Raw genomic sequence first — 18353 nt, 5'->3', positions numbered from 1 at the left:
GAAGTCACAGTCAGTCATGCTTTTGACAGTAGATAGTCAGGGAAGCGGGAGGGAGCTCTTCCATTTCCTTTCCAACTTGCCTATTCCAGTTACCATGACATCTAGTTAATCCCTCATGGAGAGTGTAAATGTTTCCTATGGAAATATTTGGTATTTCTACAGCAAGATTTACAGCATTGGCCTAACACTTAAAGGCATGAGCATGGATTATGCAGGCTTGAATCTGGCCTCCCTTTCTCCAACTGTGTATTGATGGGCTTTTTGACAGCTCAAGGTTCCACCTGGAATGCAAATATTGGGCAATGTTTGATTTCAGATCAAATGTCTGCTTTTCTGTGCAAACGGCGAAGAAAAGGCAGGCAAGGCCGGTCATGGTCCCTCCGACCTTGAACCTCCAGCCTGGAGTAAAAACGGAGTCCAGAACAAAAATCTGGTGTTTTTAATACCCACATTGTCAGGGATACAGCTGGAAGTACCTCCCAGGCAGACCGCGGCACCAGCGCAAACACTTGTTTAAAACTTGTTTTTTATGAATGCTGCTGAAACCTCAGAGCAAAAAGGGGCCGTTTCCTCTGTCACAAACTGTTGCGGTTTCTCTCCCTGCGGAAAGTTTCAGCTCACTTTACTGGGTTACCAACCCTGCTCCACATTTCGACTTGAAAGCGGGAGCGCCTTCCTGCCCAGACCGGGGGCTGCTCCAAGCGGAGCGCGTCCCTCGGGCTCGTCCATCGCTTCAGGACGGGTTTTTTCCCGGTTAAAGGAACAGGAACAGCACCAGGGAGCCCCTGTGTGCATCGGCCTCTCCGGGCCGCCCCTGACGCGGTGCACACTAGAATGCAGGGCTCGGAGCACACTGGAATCCAGCGGGAAGCGCAGGGCGGGCGGAGGGCGCGGCCGGGGGCGGTGCTGTCGGAGCGGCCGCGCTCGGCCCGCCCGTCGGTCCGGCTGTCCGTGTGTCCGTCGGGCCCGCCCGCCCGTCGGTCCGGCTGTCCGTGTGTCCGTCGGGCCCGCCCGCCCGTCGGTCCGGCTGTCCGTGTGTCCGTCGGGCCCGCCCGCCCGAGGTCTGCAGGAGCCGGCGGTGAGTGGCGAGGGACGGGGCGGGCTGGGCCGGGCCGGCCGGGCCGGGCCGGGCAGGGCAGGGGGTCGGGGGGCAGCGGAGCCTCCTGCGCTCCCACTCTTAGCCCCACGGGGGGAGGTGGAAGTCCGTAAGGAGCGCTCCTGTCGAGGAGCTGGATGTGGAGGCAGTGGGACCCTGAGGGTGAACGTGAGTGTTGCACTACAAGCTAAAATGCTGCTGTAGCTCCCCTTTGGCTCTCCCGGCAGCAGCGTAAGTGCTGGTTTGGCTTCTAAGGCGACACAGGAGCTCTGGGCAGAACTCCGCGATTTCAGGAGTATAAGCAGCGTGCGGAGTTCCTCCTGGTGTCTCTGCTTCTTGCAGTTTTTTGGTAGTAATAATAAAAAAACCCCAACCAACTCAATAGCCAGCATTGTTTTAGGCACGCCGTTATCCAGCACAATCCCAGCGCGTGGGATTCCCTGAGAGCCGGTCAGGCTATCCCCCTGCATCCCTGAGGATGCAGCCGGGCTCGGGCCGTGGTGGCAGCGGGGTCTGACCTGCCCTGGGCTGGGCACTGACAGAGGAAACCCCTTTGGGCAGCTCTTCACCGCCCATTCCCTCTGCCCAACACAGCCCTTCGATGTTCCGCCTTCGGAAGGAGAAGGGCCGGAGCCTAGGAAGGACTCATGGAAGTCCTGAGCAAACTCTGCCTGACAAGTGCAGGTGGGATGGGACCTGCTGGAGCTGCTTCAGACAGGGCAGAGCACCCGACACACACTCGTACAGCTGCCCCCCGAGGTGGGAGGACTTTCCTGGAGGGGTTGGCTGCCGATTCCATGGGATCTTCCCTAGAGAGTCCGGGAGCTTGGCTTCACTGCTCGGGAGCACTGACATTTGGAGCAGGAGGAGATCACACATTTCACACAAGCAAGGTTTTATTGTCTGGCTTTGCAGGTTTTCCCGCATGGTTGAATGGATGGTGGTTATTGTGCCAGAAGTAAAGTAGTTCTGTTCTCAAATGTATTTCTTAAACGGGATATGTCTTTTTTGGTATGCACATTATTTTAAGTCCTTTGTTGAAGTAAATGTTTGTGGGTTGAATGTTTTGTTGGAGGATGTTAAGGATTTTGTCAAATTCCAAGGTGCATAGAGTGCTGTTCCAGTGCTTATCTCGGTGTTATCATGGCAATATTGAATTTCCTTGTTGCTCCACAACAATTAAGACATTATTTGAAAATGGTTGTTGTCAACAAAAGTAAGGTCAAAGATTTAGCTGTCAAAATGTTGTTATATGCTCTCCTTTTATACTCTTAGGGGGAGATTTTCCAAGGACCCAGAGGTAGTAGCCCAGCTCTGGGTCAGTTCATATGGAATTTGGTTTTATGATTCACCTGCTTCTCCTTTACAGCTCTTCAGAAACTGTTCATGTCTCTTTAGATCATGTATTTATGTGTAGATACATTTAACTTCTCATGTCTAGAAAAGCAGGTACACGAGGGTGGATAGTGATCACATACAGTGTCAACTCATGCACATGAAATGTAGAGAAATAATCTGGAAAATTGAGATGGGTGTTACAGAAAGAATATTTCTGATTGACTTTTGATTTAGTTTCCACTCTTAAATGCTCACATCCTCGGTTTAAGCTTGTGGTACATTCTTTTGGCAGGTGAATGGGCTTCACTGTCAAGTGACTGTGATCTGTGACAGAGGAGTGACGTGCAGGCCAGCCCTGTGCTGCAGGCTGTGTTCCCCCAAAGACAGATGCCAGGCAGATGGTAGCTCACCTCTGCCATGGCATGGGATCAGAAAGAAAGGCCCAGATGGACTCCAGAGTCTGTAAAAGTCATCAGATCTCCTGAACTGCAAGACCTCCTCATATTTTTAGTCACTGATAACAGTGACTGGCAGTCGCTTATAACAGAGATACTGGAAAGTCCCTCAGTTCTGTGTTGTAGTCTTTTTATCTTAAGTCAAGTTTGTGGCAACAGACACACCCTGAAGATGTTTCTCAAGCCAAAAGGAACTGATAAAAGTGAATTCTAGGCATACAAAATTGTACATAAAAAGCAGCTTTCAAAATAAAAACCACTGGAGTTCCTTTTCCAACTTAAAGGTACAGAATATCCTTCAGTGTCCTATCCGCTGAACCAAAGGGGTTTTCTCCTTTTTTTATGTTTAGGAACACAATCCAGTTTTCTTTGGCAAGCTTGGGCTAACAGTTACAAAAATAACACAGAGCAACACTGTGAGGCAGAAGAGGGTGAAATGGGAGTTAGAAATTGTGTCATTTCCTTGTATCCTGACCCGGGGAGAGGCAGGGACTGAGTGATGAAAGGCCCTTTTCATACCACGTAGAGAAAGCTGTCATGCAAGTCAACACAAAGACCCAGTATATGCTCAGAGGTTTGTAGCCAAAAAGATTTTTACTTAGAACATTTCTCTGCTGTCTGGACACGACCTAAACCCAGGCATCATCTACCATGCAGATGTTTTACAGCAGAACTACACTGGGCTCTCTGGATTTCTTGTTGGAGTTCCCTGGCACATTAGAAAACTCCAGGTCTGAGAGAGCTGACTACAAGTCCGAGATGAGGGAGAGTGGAATCAGGAGGATTTTCATTACTAAAATCTCAGAAAACAAACTCACCCAAGTAATTTGCTACACATAAAAAGTGGTGTGAGGTGATTTTTTCCCCCTCAGTTTTTACAGTATTGAATTGTTGAACTTTGGGCAAGTGAAAAGCATTGTGATTTGTAACTCTGTGCTTGTAAAATGGATGAAACTTCTTGAGCAAATATAACTCTGGAATGTGCTTAGGCAGAGTAGAGCAGACACAGGCTTTTGTAATACTCATTCTCACCATGTAGTATTTGGGGATGGTTTTGTGGGTGTTATAAATTATCCCTGAGCACACTCTGTAGTCCTGTACAGGTGGGTGAGATTAGATACCTGAAAGGTAAGGGTGGGGTCTCCTCCAAGCATGGTCATTCTGTCATCTTGACCATGTAACTTCTTGCAGTGCGTTTCCTCCTTGTAAAGATCCTGATTCTTCATATGGGTCTTCTGAGCCCATAATTAGTCTAAAACACCCTTAAGTAACTGAATTGGAAAGCATTAGACAAGGGAAGTTAGTTTGAGCACCACACAAACTCATGTCACTTCTCCCCTGACATGTTTTTGAGAGACTCACTGAATTGATAGTAACAGTGAGCATTAGGAGCTATTTCTTTACTGAAAGGATTGTCCAGCCCTGGCACGGCTGCCTGGGAAGTGGTGGAGTCAGCATCCCTGGAGGGATTTAAAAGATGTGTAGATGTACTTGGGGGCATGAGTTAGTGGTGCACTTGGTCGTGCTGGAGGAATGGCTGGACTTGATGATCTTAGAGGGATTGTCCAACCTGAATGACTACAATTCTGTGATTTTACAGCTATTTGTGAAATGGTGATTAAGTGGACACAATTTTAAGCAGACTCTTCCTGGCATCCTCAGCACTGCTACTTCCAGGAGCAATTTGGTAATTAATTCAGTGGTGAACATTGCACAGACAGTAGTTTGTTTGATGTCTGCCCTGCACAGAGAAGGTGAATGTAGCACGTAAGAGCTATGTTGCTGTTGGCACTCTGGAACTGCAGTGGTCCAAAGGGAAGCCTGGCAGTGAGTCTTTAGGGTTCTCCTGCTGTCTCTCAACTTGACTCCACTGCAGCACCAGGCCAGTGGGTTTCTGGCTGTAACTTACCAACCTCCATGTACTGGTTGTAGCAGGTGTTATGGCTGAAAGAGTTTTCTGGAGGATTCTGGATGTTTTCTGGAACTGGGAGTGCTGTATAAATGCTGACAGTCACTTGTGATTTTCAAGTTTCATTATGACTTGTGTCATCAAGACTTTGCTCTTTCTGGCAGTATGTTTCCAGTATTAAATGTGCTTTGGTATAATCAGCCTGTTTACTACTTGTGGGCAGTTTGGAGAGAGCACAAGTTCCAGCAGAAGTGTTTCACCTACCTTTCATTGTTCCCTTTAGTATGTTTTCAACTTATGTATATTGTTGTAGTCAGTTGTAATTTACTTGAAAAACCAGCTTTTAAAAGACCTGAAGAACATTTTTTCCCCCAGTGTGTCATTGGTTGACATATTGCCACTTCTTAGGTAACAAATGTTTACAGTATTTGGCAGGTGTATCACTGCATGAAAAAACCCCAAACCATAAGCTATTTAGACCAAGCTGTGCAATGCTAGAAATGTATCACTTATAGTTAATTTTCAGCAACTGAATTGAAATGACTGTTGGACCGTAATAAACCCTGTGTCTGTCTTTGCATGGTAAAACAGACTGCAGATAGAGGTTTTCTCAAGGAAGCCTCCCAAACAGTCAGTGCCCCACTGCATTCCTTTCCATTTCACAACATTGCCAGCAGCAGGTGTATTGTATGGGATATCAGCTTCCCTCTTAGGAAAGATCATTCCTTGCTTAACCGGGATGTAATGGGGAGGCACTTTCCCAGTTAGCTTGGAATTGTTTTCTCTCTGGTGAGCTAGCACTTTCAGCCCTTATTTTTCATAAATACTGTGTTCAGTCTCTGAAAAAGTCCCAGAGTGTACATTCATTTATGGTTTAATGCAGGTGGTCCTTCTTTGTGTTTTAGTAAGTCCTTGTGATGGCAGCAATGACCGAAACCAACAACGTCCATGCAGTGACTGAAGGGCCAGAAGGAGATGATGCCAAATGCAGTTTCCATCATAGAATGTTCCTGGAACCCCAAGAGAAGAAGAGGAGCATGAAGGCTCTGGTGGTTAAGCAAGCAAAGAAAACCTGCAGCTGCACTCCAACCAAAGTTAAAGACTGTGTTTTTGGTTTCTTTCCCATCTTACAGTGGCTTCCTAAATACAAACTAAGGGAGTATCTCTTGGGAGATTTAATGTCTGGGGTGATTGTGGGGGTCTTGCTAGTCCCACAGTCAATTGCCTATTCTCTCTTGGCTGGAGTGGAGCCTATTTATGGCCTCTATACCTCCTTTTTTGCGAGCCTTATTTATTGCATATTTGGAACCTCCCGCCATATCTCAGTTAGCATCTTTGGTGTGGTTTGCCTGATGATGGGCCAAGTGGTGGATCGTGAAATAGAGAGAGCTGGCTATGACTTGGAGCCAGCTGTGCTCAGCATCCCCCCCAGTACAGCAGCACATGTGAACACCACCCTTTCACCAGTGAATGGGACATCGCAGCAGGTGCTCTGTGATAAAAGCTGCCATGCAATTTCAGTGGCAGCCACCCTGACCTTCATATCTGGAGTTTACCAGGTAAGAGGAGGTGGACAGACAGGTATGATGTGGAAATAGTTATAATTCTTCTTTAGGTGATTGTCCCCATGAACACCCTGCTGGGTTTGCACGTCCTCATCTGCATTTCAGGGCAGTGCATGCAGGGAGGCCTGGAGTTGCTGTGGTCCAGGAAACTCCTCTGGATGCTCTTCATTTTTTAACAGCATTTTGTGCTTTCATTCATTCTCTGCTGTCTACTGTACAGACCTGCACACACCACTTACTCCTCTCACAGGCTGCTCACCACCTTCCTTGCTGTGGCCTGAAGTTTAATTTTTTTTTCTAGTTTATAGCTTAGCCCCCAATTTTACTGGGCTGAAATGGGGTGCATCAGCTCTTAATTCCAGACTTCAATCATTTGCCTTTTAACAAAAAAATTTGGATCTCCAGTTTCTTTTTATTTATCATTGTGTTTGTAAAACTTTGCTCTTTGCCCATTTAAAGCCAAAACAATGCCATTGTATGAAAAGGACACTACTGAGAGGATACAATGTATTTGAAATGACAATTATTACAGTATTAAAATACATTATTCAGCATTATCTTACCAGTCCATCTCCACTTACTTCCTAGAATTCACTGCTTGCTAAAATGAAAGCAGATATATTTGTTTTAAGACGTCATGCATTAACCAGAATAAGATTAGTTTTAATGGTACTGCAGAGCTGTGGTATTTGAGTTTGTGAGTTCACATTCATTTGTTCTTAAATGTCCAGAGGGCCAGCTAAACTGTATGGGAAAGGAAAAGAAACATACCTGTGAAACTCTAAAACACTGGTTTTTAGACATAACCTGGAACTTTTTCTTGTACTACAAATTCACGTTGAGCAATTTCAGAAATATTCTGGGCCTCCTGATCTGCACTGGTAGGATGGATGCAGTTTTGGAGTTATGATTTGCACTTAATATTCTTTGCAAGTGCAAGTACAATTAAGTTTATATGAAGAACTTAGATTACTTTATCTTCAGTCCCTCTGAATGTCAGGCATATTCTATTTGCTGTCTCTGCAGGCCAATCAAGAGGTCTTTACACCCTCAATTTTTTTGTTTTTGAAGCTGCAACCAAAATCACATGTTTTTTGTAGCAGAAACTTTATAATCATAAAAATCAAGTCTTCTCACACCAGTTGCCTACAGCATAACTAGGTTATGCCAATTATTGTTAATGTTTTACACTTAGAAACGTGAATTAACTTAATTACTAAGGCTGTAAGGGATGGGGTTTTTTTTCGACCTTGGCTCTGAGCTGATTTCAAGTCAGTCAAGGTCCTGCTTTCTCTTCTGTAGTACTTTGAGGTTCTCATGGAGTTCCCAGCCATGATCCCAGCCTTCTTTATTTTGCGTTAACTACCTAAGGGTATATATCAAATTGACACCTCTGAAAGTTTAATATCTATAAGTTCTGGCCTGCAGTCTTGAGATAACAGTGGAGACAGCCCTGCTGGCCAGCACAGGGAATTTTTTTCTATGAAACTTCTGTAAGAAGGTCCTTGCAAGAATGTCCTTGCTCCATTTGGCATGAAGTTTGATGGGGAGGAAGGCACATTTACCAGGTATGAAGAGGCACATGTAGAGTAGGTATACATAAAACCAGTCATTCCCATGAAAGATACTTGTCCAGTCAAATAGCATGAATAAAAATTAATGGCAAGACACAGGAAAAATTATCTCTGTTTATATGATCTGCAGCACAGGAGTTTTCAGCTCATATACCTTCTGAGTCAGATGCACCAAACTTTATGCAGTGCAAAGGACAGCTGTTACACCATAAGCTGTGGTTTTATTGCAGACTGTGAACTCCAGTGTAAGACAGACAAAGGCCACCAGAAAAGTTTTAGATCCCTGCAAAGTTCACAGAGATTATAAAAACTGACAGAGAAATGAAAAAAGCAGCCAGTATTTCAAACATGGGGTTTTTTGTCAGCCTTTCTTTTTTCCCCACCAGGATAACTAGCAGCTACAGCTGAACCAATGTGCAAACAACAAACACAGATTCAGAGTATGAAGACCCTCAAAAACAACCTGCTCTGAGTGCTGGAGACTCTTTTCTCCTTGCTCAGACCATGCCTTGTCCCCCAGGGTCATGCACAGTGGGTTTATTTTATCCCAGCTATTTCTATAGCCCCACACTGACAAAATCTAGAAGATTTGTATCCTAATCTGTTGTGTGTGATTGATTCCTTCCAGGTGGCCATGGGTTTCTTTCAAGTGGGCTTTGTCTCAGTGTACCTCTCTGATTCATTGCTGAGTGGATTTGTCACAGGTGCCTCCTTCACTGTCCTCACCTCACAAGTCAAGTATCTCCTGGGCCTGGACATTCCACGGACCGGAGGCATTGGCTCTCTCATAGTCACCTGGATAAACATCTTCAAAAACATACACAAGACCAACATCTGTGATCTCATCACCAGCTTCTTGTGCTTTCTTGTGCTTATCCCAGCCAAAGAGCTTAATGAACATTTTAAATCCAAGCTCAAGGCTCCAATACCAATTGAACTGGTTGTGGTTGTGGCAGCTACTCTGGCATCTCACTTTGGGAAGTTGAAAGAGACTTACGGCTCGAGCATTTCTGGGCACATCCCAACTGGGTTTCTGCCACCCCGCCCTCCAGACTGGACCCTGATTCCTAACGTGGCTTTGGATGCTATTCCCATCGCTATTATTGGCTTTGCCATCACTGTCTCCCTCTCGGAGATGTTTGCCAAGAAGCATGGTTACTCTGTGAAGGCCAACCAGGAGATGTACGCCATTGGCTTCTGCAACATCATTCCCTCCTTCTTCCATTGCTTCACAACCAGCGCAGCTCTTGCCAAGACTCTTGTCAAGGAGTCCACAGGCTGTAGGACGCAAATCTCTGGCCTGGTGACTAGTTTGGTAATCCTGTTAGTCCTCCTTGTGATTGCACCTTTATTTTACTCCCTTCAGAAATGTGTCCTTGCTGTCATAACCATCGTAAACCTCAGAGGAGCCCTGCGGAAGTTCAAGGACCTGCCAAAAATGTGGCACCTGAACAGAGTGGACACGGTGATCTGGGGAGTTACTATGGCAGCCACTGCATTTATCAGCACTGAGATTGGTCTTTTGGTTGGGGTTTGCTTCTCCATGCTCTGCGTCATTTTCCGAACTCAGAGGCCAGAGGCACCTCTGCTTGGCTGGGTGGCAGAGTCTGAGACCTATGAATCCCTGTCTGCTTACAAGAACCTGCAAACCAAGCCAGGAATTGTGGTGTTCCGTTTCGAAGCCCCCCTCTACTACATCAACAAGGAGTGCTTCAAATCCACCCTGTACAAGCAAACTGGGGTCAACCCAGTCTGGGTGAAGGCAGCAAAGAAAAAGGCAGCAAAAAGAATGCTTAGAGAGAAAGAGGTGGGTTCTGGTGACAACCAGACCAGCATCTCCATGGATTTTGTGTCTGAACCTTTGGAGTTTCACACAATAGTGATTGACTGTTGTGCAGTGCAGTTTCTGGACACGGCAGGAATACGCACACTCAAGGAAGTCTGCAAGGACTACAGGGAGATAGATGTCCATGTGCTACTGGCCCAGTGCAATCCTTCAGTGAGGAGTTCCCTGATTCGAGGGGAATTCTTTAAAGAGGGGGAGGATCACCTTCTCTTCCACAGTGTGCACCAGGCTGTGGACTTTGCATTGGCCACCCAAGGACGCAGTGGGACCAGTGCTTCTAAGAACTAGCTGTGGAAAGACAGCCAGTTGGAACAAAGCCTGGGAAAAAATGTCTGTGGGTCTGTATGTCTATGCAATCAATATATATGCACTGAGATCAAAAGGGCAGGGTGGTTCTTAGCATACTGGTTACTGTGCAATCTGGTTGGATGCTTTAAATTTGCCTGCCAGGTGTAGTGATTAAATAGGTGGTACTGAATTAAGGCAATTCTTAATTTGATCATGGCTAGTCTGTGAATCTACCAGTTTTCATATGGCTGTTCATCTCATTTCTCTTCTCTCTTGAATTTTCAGTCTCAGTTCCCCTCTAACTTTCGATCATCAGCACTGATGTCTTCCTTGCAACACTGTCATGGGTGGAGCAGGATTTTGAAATAGTCTGGTCATCCTGTCCAGCTGAAGAACGAGGCACTAATTTCTTGTCTCTCTTTCTGGCATTGCTTTTCCATCACCACACCCTCATGTTTGCTAAGGCATGGCTGACAGGGACTGTTTGTTCTGTTCTTTACTGTGCAGTGTTTGATTTTGTAACCTTCTTTAATTTGAGACAGGTAGATAAATCTAAACATACATGAAAGATCGTAATTATTAGCTTCTAACCAACCGCTGGTCACCTCCAGAGGCTTTGGCACTGTCTCCTAATGCAGGCAGGCCACAGGGGCCATGGTGATCTTATTTTTCCAGGCCTTTATGTGCCTGTTCATGTGGAAATGTTGCCTCTTTATGTTGATTTTAATGATTTTTATTCAGAGGTGATTCTTTAGAAAGTCTGGTTCATTCTTATGGTTAGTCAGTTGTTTTCCTAATATTTAGGAGCATTTTGCATTTGTGGACATTGGAGATGGAAAATATCTACTTCTTGAGTTTCAACAGAAAACAGTCCCTTACGGGCAGCTTTATATGCCAGGCAAACAGAATCACAGGCACCAAAGTGAAAAGGGGCAAATAGATTGTCCAGCATCTGTCTAAATGTGTCCATGTCACGCAGACTTCGTGTGTGAATGCAGGTTTTATTGACCATAGACCTTAGCCCATGGTCTGCCATGGACTTTATGCAATGGGGATGCACTGACCAAGAAATACAGTTACTGGAAAAGGAGCCAAGAAAATTCTTTGCTGAACCTTAGTTCACCAGGTCAGTGTAAATAAAACTTTTTACTTGGATTTTAAATGATACAGGACAATGAAGAGTGCCTGTTCTTCATGCTGAAATACAAGCACTGGGTAGGAAGAGGTTCTCCTTCCTAACAGCAATACAATACAATTATGAAGGCAGAATGGAGGGATTAACAGTTTTTGCTGAGTACCAGCTATTCATAGCACACAGTACATCCTTGGAAGATGGTACTTTCTCCCAGAGGAGCTTACAGACTGAATTGCAGGTGCTTCACAACTTTTAAAAGGGAAAGGTGCTATATACAGACAATATTCTCATCCATAATTGTTCAAAAATAATGAGTCAAGAGTCAAAAGGACATAAAATGCAATATGAGTTATGAAATGTTTACTGAATAGAAATATATTTTGAGTTTAGACTTTTTTTATTCTTTTTTTCTAATCAAGGACTAGTAACTATTCTTTCTATGAAAGCTGAATGTCACGTAGCACTTCACTCTAGTAGCTGGGACCTCAAGAGAAGGACAAGATAGCAGGAAGATGAGTCCTTTATATATTAACTGAACATGCTACATTTTTTAGAACTCATAGCAGTGTATAGAAATACTGGGGGAGGTGGAGGGGGCTGTAGCACATATTGAGAAGGAGCATATAACTGAGTTCTGTGTATTCCATGTCCTAGATCTGGCATTGTTAAGGAAAGAAGTCCCTGTGTATCAGAGAGAAAATGATAAAGCTTCTGCAGTATTCAAACCCCACAAATATTGTTCTGTTCAAGGCTTGTTTATAAGCAGATGTATCCCAAATTCTGCTGATTTTTTTCCTTTTCTGCATGAACTTTTTTATTCTGGGCTAAGAATCCTTTATGCGGTTTGGATAACTGTAATTACTGAATTGGCATTACCAGAGTGGATTAGCCTGAGCTGTATAAAAGCAGTGAGCAGGGTTAGTGCAGGATGGAAGTTGTGCTTTAGTTCCTTACCAAACCTGTTTTGTGTTGAGTTGCCATTTGGAGCCTCTGCATGGGAAGGTTTGTCCCCACAGGGGTGTCAGTGCCTTGGCCTGGAGGAGTCTCATTTCAGCACAATTTGTTCACATTATCAGAAAGAATCTCTGGAACTGTGAACAAAAAACTCAATGTAATTTCTAAATGCTGATTTTAATTACTGTTTTGCAAGGAGGCAGAGCTGTGCTAGAAACACTTAAAGCCCTAATGAAAAAATTACAGCATGTTGTTATAGTAAATTTTCTGCCTACCTGCAGCTACTTGTTCTCACCCCTTTTTCCCTCAGGCGTGGGCAAGAGAGAGGGTGAGAAGGAAGAAGCAGCTGGCCAGGAGACTTCAAGGCAGGTCAGCCACGACTGAGACAGAAGTCAAGTAGAAATTGCTCTGGGTGATTCTTTCCTCTTTCCCTCTCTCCCATACTCTTTCCATGCTGCCCAGGTGGAGATATTTTGACTTATAACTGTGCACAGGTTTGTGAAGCCAAATTCTAACTGAGAAGGGGAAAACCTTTATTTATTAAAGTGATGTGTTTTCAAATCCATTTTGATCTGTGCCAGGAAGAGAGAAATAGCAATGTTAATTCTGAGAAGTACATACTTTCCATAGCTAGCAGAATGGGTATTTGTAGCACCTGGGTGTTTATTTACATGAAAGTACAATAAAACAGCCATAAGTTGATTTTCCCACTAATTAAATTAGACTATAGCTGAAAGATGTACCAAAGTGATTTATGTTTAACTAGAGCACATATTATTTGGTCTCAGTGCTGTTTTCACAGCCATGACTGGCAATGCAGCCTCCAAATTCCACTTCAAGGAAAACACAAGAATTACAATGAAACAGCAGAAACAGCCAGGCAAGCAGAAGAAAAACTTCTAAGGTTCTCATTTAAGATAACATTCAGAGGTCATAGTATTAATAACTCTGTATTAATGCACACTGGCCTGTTTAAAAGGGAACCAAAATAAGTGCCATTTGCCAGAGAGTTCAGTGTAATAGAATCCTTTGGAATTAACTGAAGATTAGAGCTTATGGCTGGAATTTCTTAGAACTGTGGGTTTCAGCCATTTTCCTTTTAGGCTTAGAACAGCTTTTTAGCAGTGACATGAATTTGATTTAAGCCTGCTGGCAAGATGCACATTGTGCTTGATTATGTTTATAGACCCTTTAAAGTAATCCAGTTTCATCTTTAGGAATCTGAGAGCAGTGATTGAAAGCTGTTGCCCTAAAGAATTTGTTTTATAAAGAAATTTCATATATATATATATATATATATATATATATATATATATAATGTAAGTAATATATACACACACATCTCTATGTATATATGTGTGTGTACATAAATATAGATCTTTTGCTGCTGTGTGATGATTGTAGTAGCTGTTTGTATCCAGTTATGCTTTTGTGGTACTCCAGCTTCTGTCCTGGAAAGGGCTCTTCTGCCTTCTGCTGTTCCAAATGAACAGTACTAGATTTTTTAAGGGGAGATCTGTCATATTCACTGCCTGCTGTGCCTTCTCTCCTCCCTACCTCACAGCTGAATTTGTAAACTATAGGAAGAGAGACTCTCAGAACAATTGTTTTTGGATTTATGCATCTGTCCAAAACAGGAATGTTTCTCCCAAGTGCAAACTTCAGAACCCCAAGCTACACTGGGAGACAGTATAAATCATTTTATCTCCATTCCCAAATGTACTAATCAGCAATTATCAGTCTAAATGAAGAATTAAGAGATCATTAGCACATTCATTAATGACAACAACACTGCATTATGGAAATTAACACTCACAGCTCAGCTATACTAAAGACTCCTAGAAATGTCTTTAGCAATCTCCTGGTAAATGTCAGGCTCTTTTTTCCCACGTGTGTTGCTGCTATAAATAGCAGTGTCAGTTCCTCCTTACCTGGCAGCTGCACTAATAAATGTTTCACTTGTGTGAGTGTTTTGACATGGAAACCGTTTTAGGTTCAATTCACAAAACAGGGAAAGGCATTGTAGTGGTGCTTACTTTTGGATTCATAATGCCATTGCTAACCTTAGTCTTATGCAATTTAGTGATCCTGATTTACTTGTGAGCCATTGGAGCTCCACCTGCTCCTAATTCAGTGGAAGACCCACCTCTACCTTCTTGCATTTCTTTCTGTGTTTTGCTGAAAGACATTGCATGTGATTGACTGTAAATAGAAGAACCATTGGTTTTGTGTATGTTGCTGTTACATGTGACCTGCTGCTCGGTTTTCATGACAGATCTTTTGATAAGGCTAAAGCTTCTGAGCACAGAGAGGAAAACAACCCCAAACCCCACTCTGGGATGCTGGGACTGGGATAAAGAGGGCTGTGGGCATCTGATAGGGGAGCACCATTGTGTGTGTCCCCATGCTGGTGCCTTAGCCTGGTTTGGGGCTTGGAGAGGGTTTGTGTAACTTTGTGCTGCCCAGGAATGACAGATCAAACTGGAGATGTCTTTATTATGGGGCTACTGGGACACGAAGTTGTGCAGCCCTCTGTGTTTCTCCACAGTGAGCATAATAACAGTACAGGACCTGATCCCTTCTCAGTGCTCTGCTCAGTTCCTCCTCAGTCACTGTCCTGAGATATGTGTGTAAGGGATTTCTGGTTTTATGGTTATTTATTTTTGTCTAATTTTAATCTCAGTTTCTCCCAGGAAGGGCAGCAGAGCTGCCATGACTGTGCTCCATGCCTGTGGAAGGTTCTCTCTGTTGGGAGAAAACCCACAGCCATGCTTTTGTCTGTGCTCATTCCTGCTGGCTTTTGCCAAGAAACATTAAAATCCGCTGATGATGGGTTTGAAAAGCTGAGGTGAGGTATTGCAGGCAGGAAAATATCCTGGGTGCTACACCAGGACTTTAAACTGGTCCACACCCACCTTCCTCCCACAGCCTTGTGCTGAGGTCGGCCCTGAGCTCTGCCTGTGCTTGGTCCTAGATATAGCTGAGAGTGAAACTCTTCAGCCAAATAGTCTGTTTCAGGGCATTATCTTCTCTTGTGGGTTAGTTTTTTCTTTCATATGCTTTAGAAAAGTGATTAAATGCTTGAGGTGATTTACATTTTTTTTTCACTGACATGGCTAAGCCAATGAAGCTGTGACACAAATATCCTTCTGCTGCTCATGCCATACAAGGTGTATCTGTGTGTGTCTGTGTTGAGTGTCAATGAAGGATGCTGTTGTGGGACTAAGTATTGATGTAACTCTCCACACTAGAAGGGCTTTGCATTTCTCTGCTGGCACAGCCAAAAGGAGTCATGTCTTTAGTGCAGACTTTGCACTGTGAATGACCTTAGTAAATCCCAAGAATTACTTGCACTGGGTCATCATGTTTATAAGCCTTTGTAGGATCAACTGCTCATGTGAAAATGAACCTGATCTTTGCAATTTCAGTCAAATTTTGCCTGAAGTAGAAATAATTCTGAGTCTTGCTTTTTCTTTTGAGATAATTTCAACACTAAAAATGAAGCCTCTGGTTAGGTAAAGTGGCAATTATTTAATATATATATATATTTAGTTCATAGGATAATTAGTACCTTTCTGGTTTTTTCTAGAGATTCTATAAGCTAAGGCATATTGGTATTCTTTAATGTCCAAATACACAAAATATTTCAGCATTGAATGGAGAATCCAATCGCCATTGAGGTAAATTTATTGCTAAATATGTTTGAATTGCAGCACTTGCCAGCAATGAAAGCACTTGGCTCTTAGTCCAGCTCCCAAATGATCTCAAGACTACACATGAAGATAGGAAACACATTTTGCTGAACTTGGGTCCAACTTTTTTATGTTTGATTTTTTCACTTAAGTAAATTTTATGTATATTTGAAATGCATCTGAAATGTGGTTAACCAGAGGTAAAATCTCACTTTTTGTGAAAAGCTCATGATGCTTTCAGTCATCAGTCTTGTATTCCTGACCATCATCTCTAGTACCTTGGTATGCTCTGAGGTATAATTTTTTGAATTATTTTAAATTCAGAATAATTCTGGATATTTGTGACATAATCTTTTGCAGAGCAAGCAAAATGGCAAACTTTGCTTGGAGTTTGTTGTAGAATCAGTTTAACCAAACAGCATCTCAGGAACTGGAATAGATTACATTGGTCAGCTGACCTGACCAGTTTACAAAATAGTTTATGAGTTATTTGAATAATATGTAGGAAAGTCATATAGTATGTGCAAAGAATCACCTAATTTGGTGGCATCAGTTTTATTTTGTCAGAGATATTCTGGTGTCTGTCCTCTGCATGGTGTTGGCTCTCCCTTACACTGTCTCTGTCTGAGCTGTATCAATTGTTATTTTAAATGCTAATGTGCCTTATTGTCATTGTAGATTTGTTAGCATGAAAAATTTTCTATTAAATATGGTAAAATCATTGGGATTTCTTTAGCACAATTAAAAGATGGTATTTATGTTTTTTTTTTCTGTTGCTGGACATATACTTGGTCACAGAGTCACAGGACGGGGCAGGTTGGAAGGGACCACAGTGGGCCATCTGGTCCAACCTCCCTGCTCATCCCAGAGAACATGGCACAGGACTGTCTCCAGACAGTTCTGGAATATCCCCTGGAATATCCCCAGTGAGGGAGACTCCACTCCCTCTCTGTGCAATCTGTCACTCACACAGTAAAGAAGTTCTTCCTCCTGTTCAGGTGGAACTTTCTGTGCACCAATTCCTGCCCTTTGCCTCTTGTCCCATTGCTGGGCACCCCCAAGCAGAGCCTGGTCCATCCTCTGACACCTCCCTGCAGTCACTGACATTGTTCAGGTCCCCTCTCAGTGTCTGCTCTCAAGGCTGAACAGCCCCAGCTCCCTCAGCCTTTCCTCATAAAGGAGATGCTCCAGTCCCTTCATCATCTCCACAGCCTCTGCTCAACCAGCTCCAGGAGCTCCATGTTTCTTGTACTGAGGAACCCAAAACTGGACACAGCACTCCACCTGTGCCTCACCAGGGCTGAGCAGAGGGTCAGGATCCCCTACCTGACCTACTGGCATTGCCCTTCCCAGTGCACCCCAGGATACCATCAGCCTCCTGTTCCCCAGCTGGCTCAGGGACAGCTTGTTGTCTACCAGGACCCCCAAGTCCTCTTCAGAACTGCTCTCCAGCAGGTCAGCCCCCAACTTGCACCAGTGCCCAGGGTTGTTCCTCCCCAGGTGCAGGACCTGCATTTGCCTTTGTTGAATTCCAGATGGTTTCTCTCTGCCCATCTTTCTGACCTCTGGAGTCCCTCTGAAGGGCTGCACAGCACTCTGGGGGATCAGACACTTCTCACAGCCTTGTCTCAGTGAACTTACTGAGCAGACACCTGCCCCTTCTTCTGAGTCATTGATGAGTAAGTTAAACAATGCTGGGCCCAGTAACGAATCCTGGGGGACACCACTAGTGACAGGCCTCCAACTCACCCCTGTGCCACTGATTACAATCCTCTGAGATCTGCCATTCAGCCAATTCTCAGTCCACCTCCCTGTCCATTCACCGAGCCCACATTGCCTGAGTTTGCTCAGGAGGATGTTGTGAGTAACAGTGTCAAAAGCCTTATTAAAGCCGAGTTAGAGCAGTGAGTACTGCCTACCTGTGAAGATGCTGCAGCCATAAATTTTGGAAAGAAGAGCCACATGTGTTTGAGCAGTGAGTCCCCAGCCTCTGTTTCCCCCGACAGGGTCCCTTTTGCAACACACAGTGTACACTCAGCTGTGTGCACACACATAGGCACTCAGACAAGTTCTCTGCCCATGTAAACCAGGGCACAGATTGATGGCACATGGCCTTGACCTTGTTCTGACCCTGCTGCTCTGTGCAACCCGGCTGTGGTTTGTCTCAGGATTAAAAACAAGTAATCAGCAACGTGGTGACAATGATGTGCCATGTGCCAGGGAGCAGCACCCTCCTGTGGGCCAGGACCATATTCCTAAAACGCAAGAAATGACAGTGTTGGTCAGGTTTGGTGCTACTTATCCTTTACAAAATGTGTAGTTACAGCCTGTGATGTTACATACTCAGCCTTATGAAATTGCTGCCATCTATTTCAGTGTTACATGACATACATATGAAGCTGTCTCAGGGGAGGTTTGGGCTGGATATTAGGGAAAGATTTTTCACCCAGAGGGTGGTTGGGCACTGAACAGGCTCCCCAGGGCAGTAGTCATGGCCTCAA

The 18353-nt window shown here is 44.2% G+C and overlaps 1 protein-coding gene across 1 annotated transcript; it reads left to right on the top strand.

Moving 5' to 3' along the window:
• Window positions 1–954: 954 nt before the first annotated feature.
• Window positions 955–16599, top strand: SLC26A2 (solute carrier family 26 member 2). The gene is made up of 3 exons (XM_071570240.1): window positions 955–1078; window positions 5704–6357; window positions 8566–16599. The coding sequence occupies exons 2-3, from the start codon at window positions 5716–5718 to the stop codon at window positions 10069–10071; spliced, it is 2148 nt and encodes a 715-aa protein (XP_071426341.1). The 5' UTR covers window positions 955–1078; window positions 5704–5715; the 3' UTR covers window positions 10072–16599.
• Window positions 16600–18353: the final 1754 nt, after the last annotated feature.

This window comes from Pithys albifrons, chromosome 15, assembly GCF_047495875.1.
Source record: "Pithys albifrons albifrons isolate INPA30051 chromosome 15, PitAlb_v1, whole genome shotgun sequence".
Classification (NCBI taxonomy): domain Eukaryota; kingdom Metazoa; phylum Chordata; class Aves; order Passeriformes; family Thamnophilidae; genus Pithys; species Pithys albifrons.
The sequence above is the reverse complement of the archived record's forward strand: the minus strand, read 5'-3'. Positions and strand labels throughout refer to the sequence as shown.

Excerpts from the sequence above, each read along its gene's own strand:
- SLC26A2 (XM_071570240.1), top strand. The coding sequence starts at position 5,716 with ATGGCAGCAATGACCGAAACCAACAACGTCCATGCAGTGACTGAAGGG. Across the intron at positions 6,358-8,565 it reads TCATATCTGGAGTTTACCAG|GTGGCCATGGGTTTCTTTCA; the intron begins GTAAGAGGAGGT and ends GATTCCTTCCAG.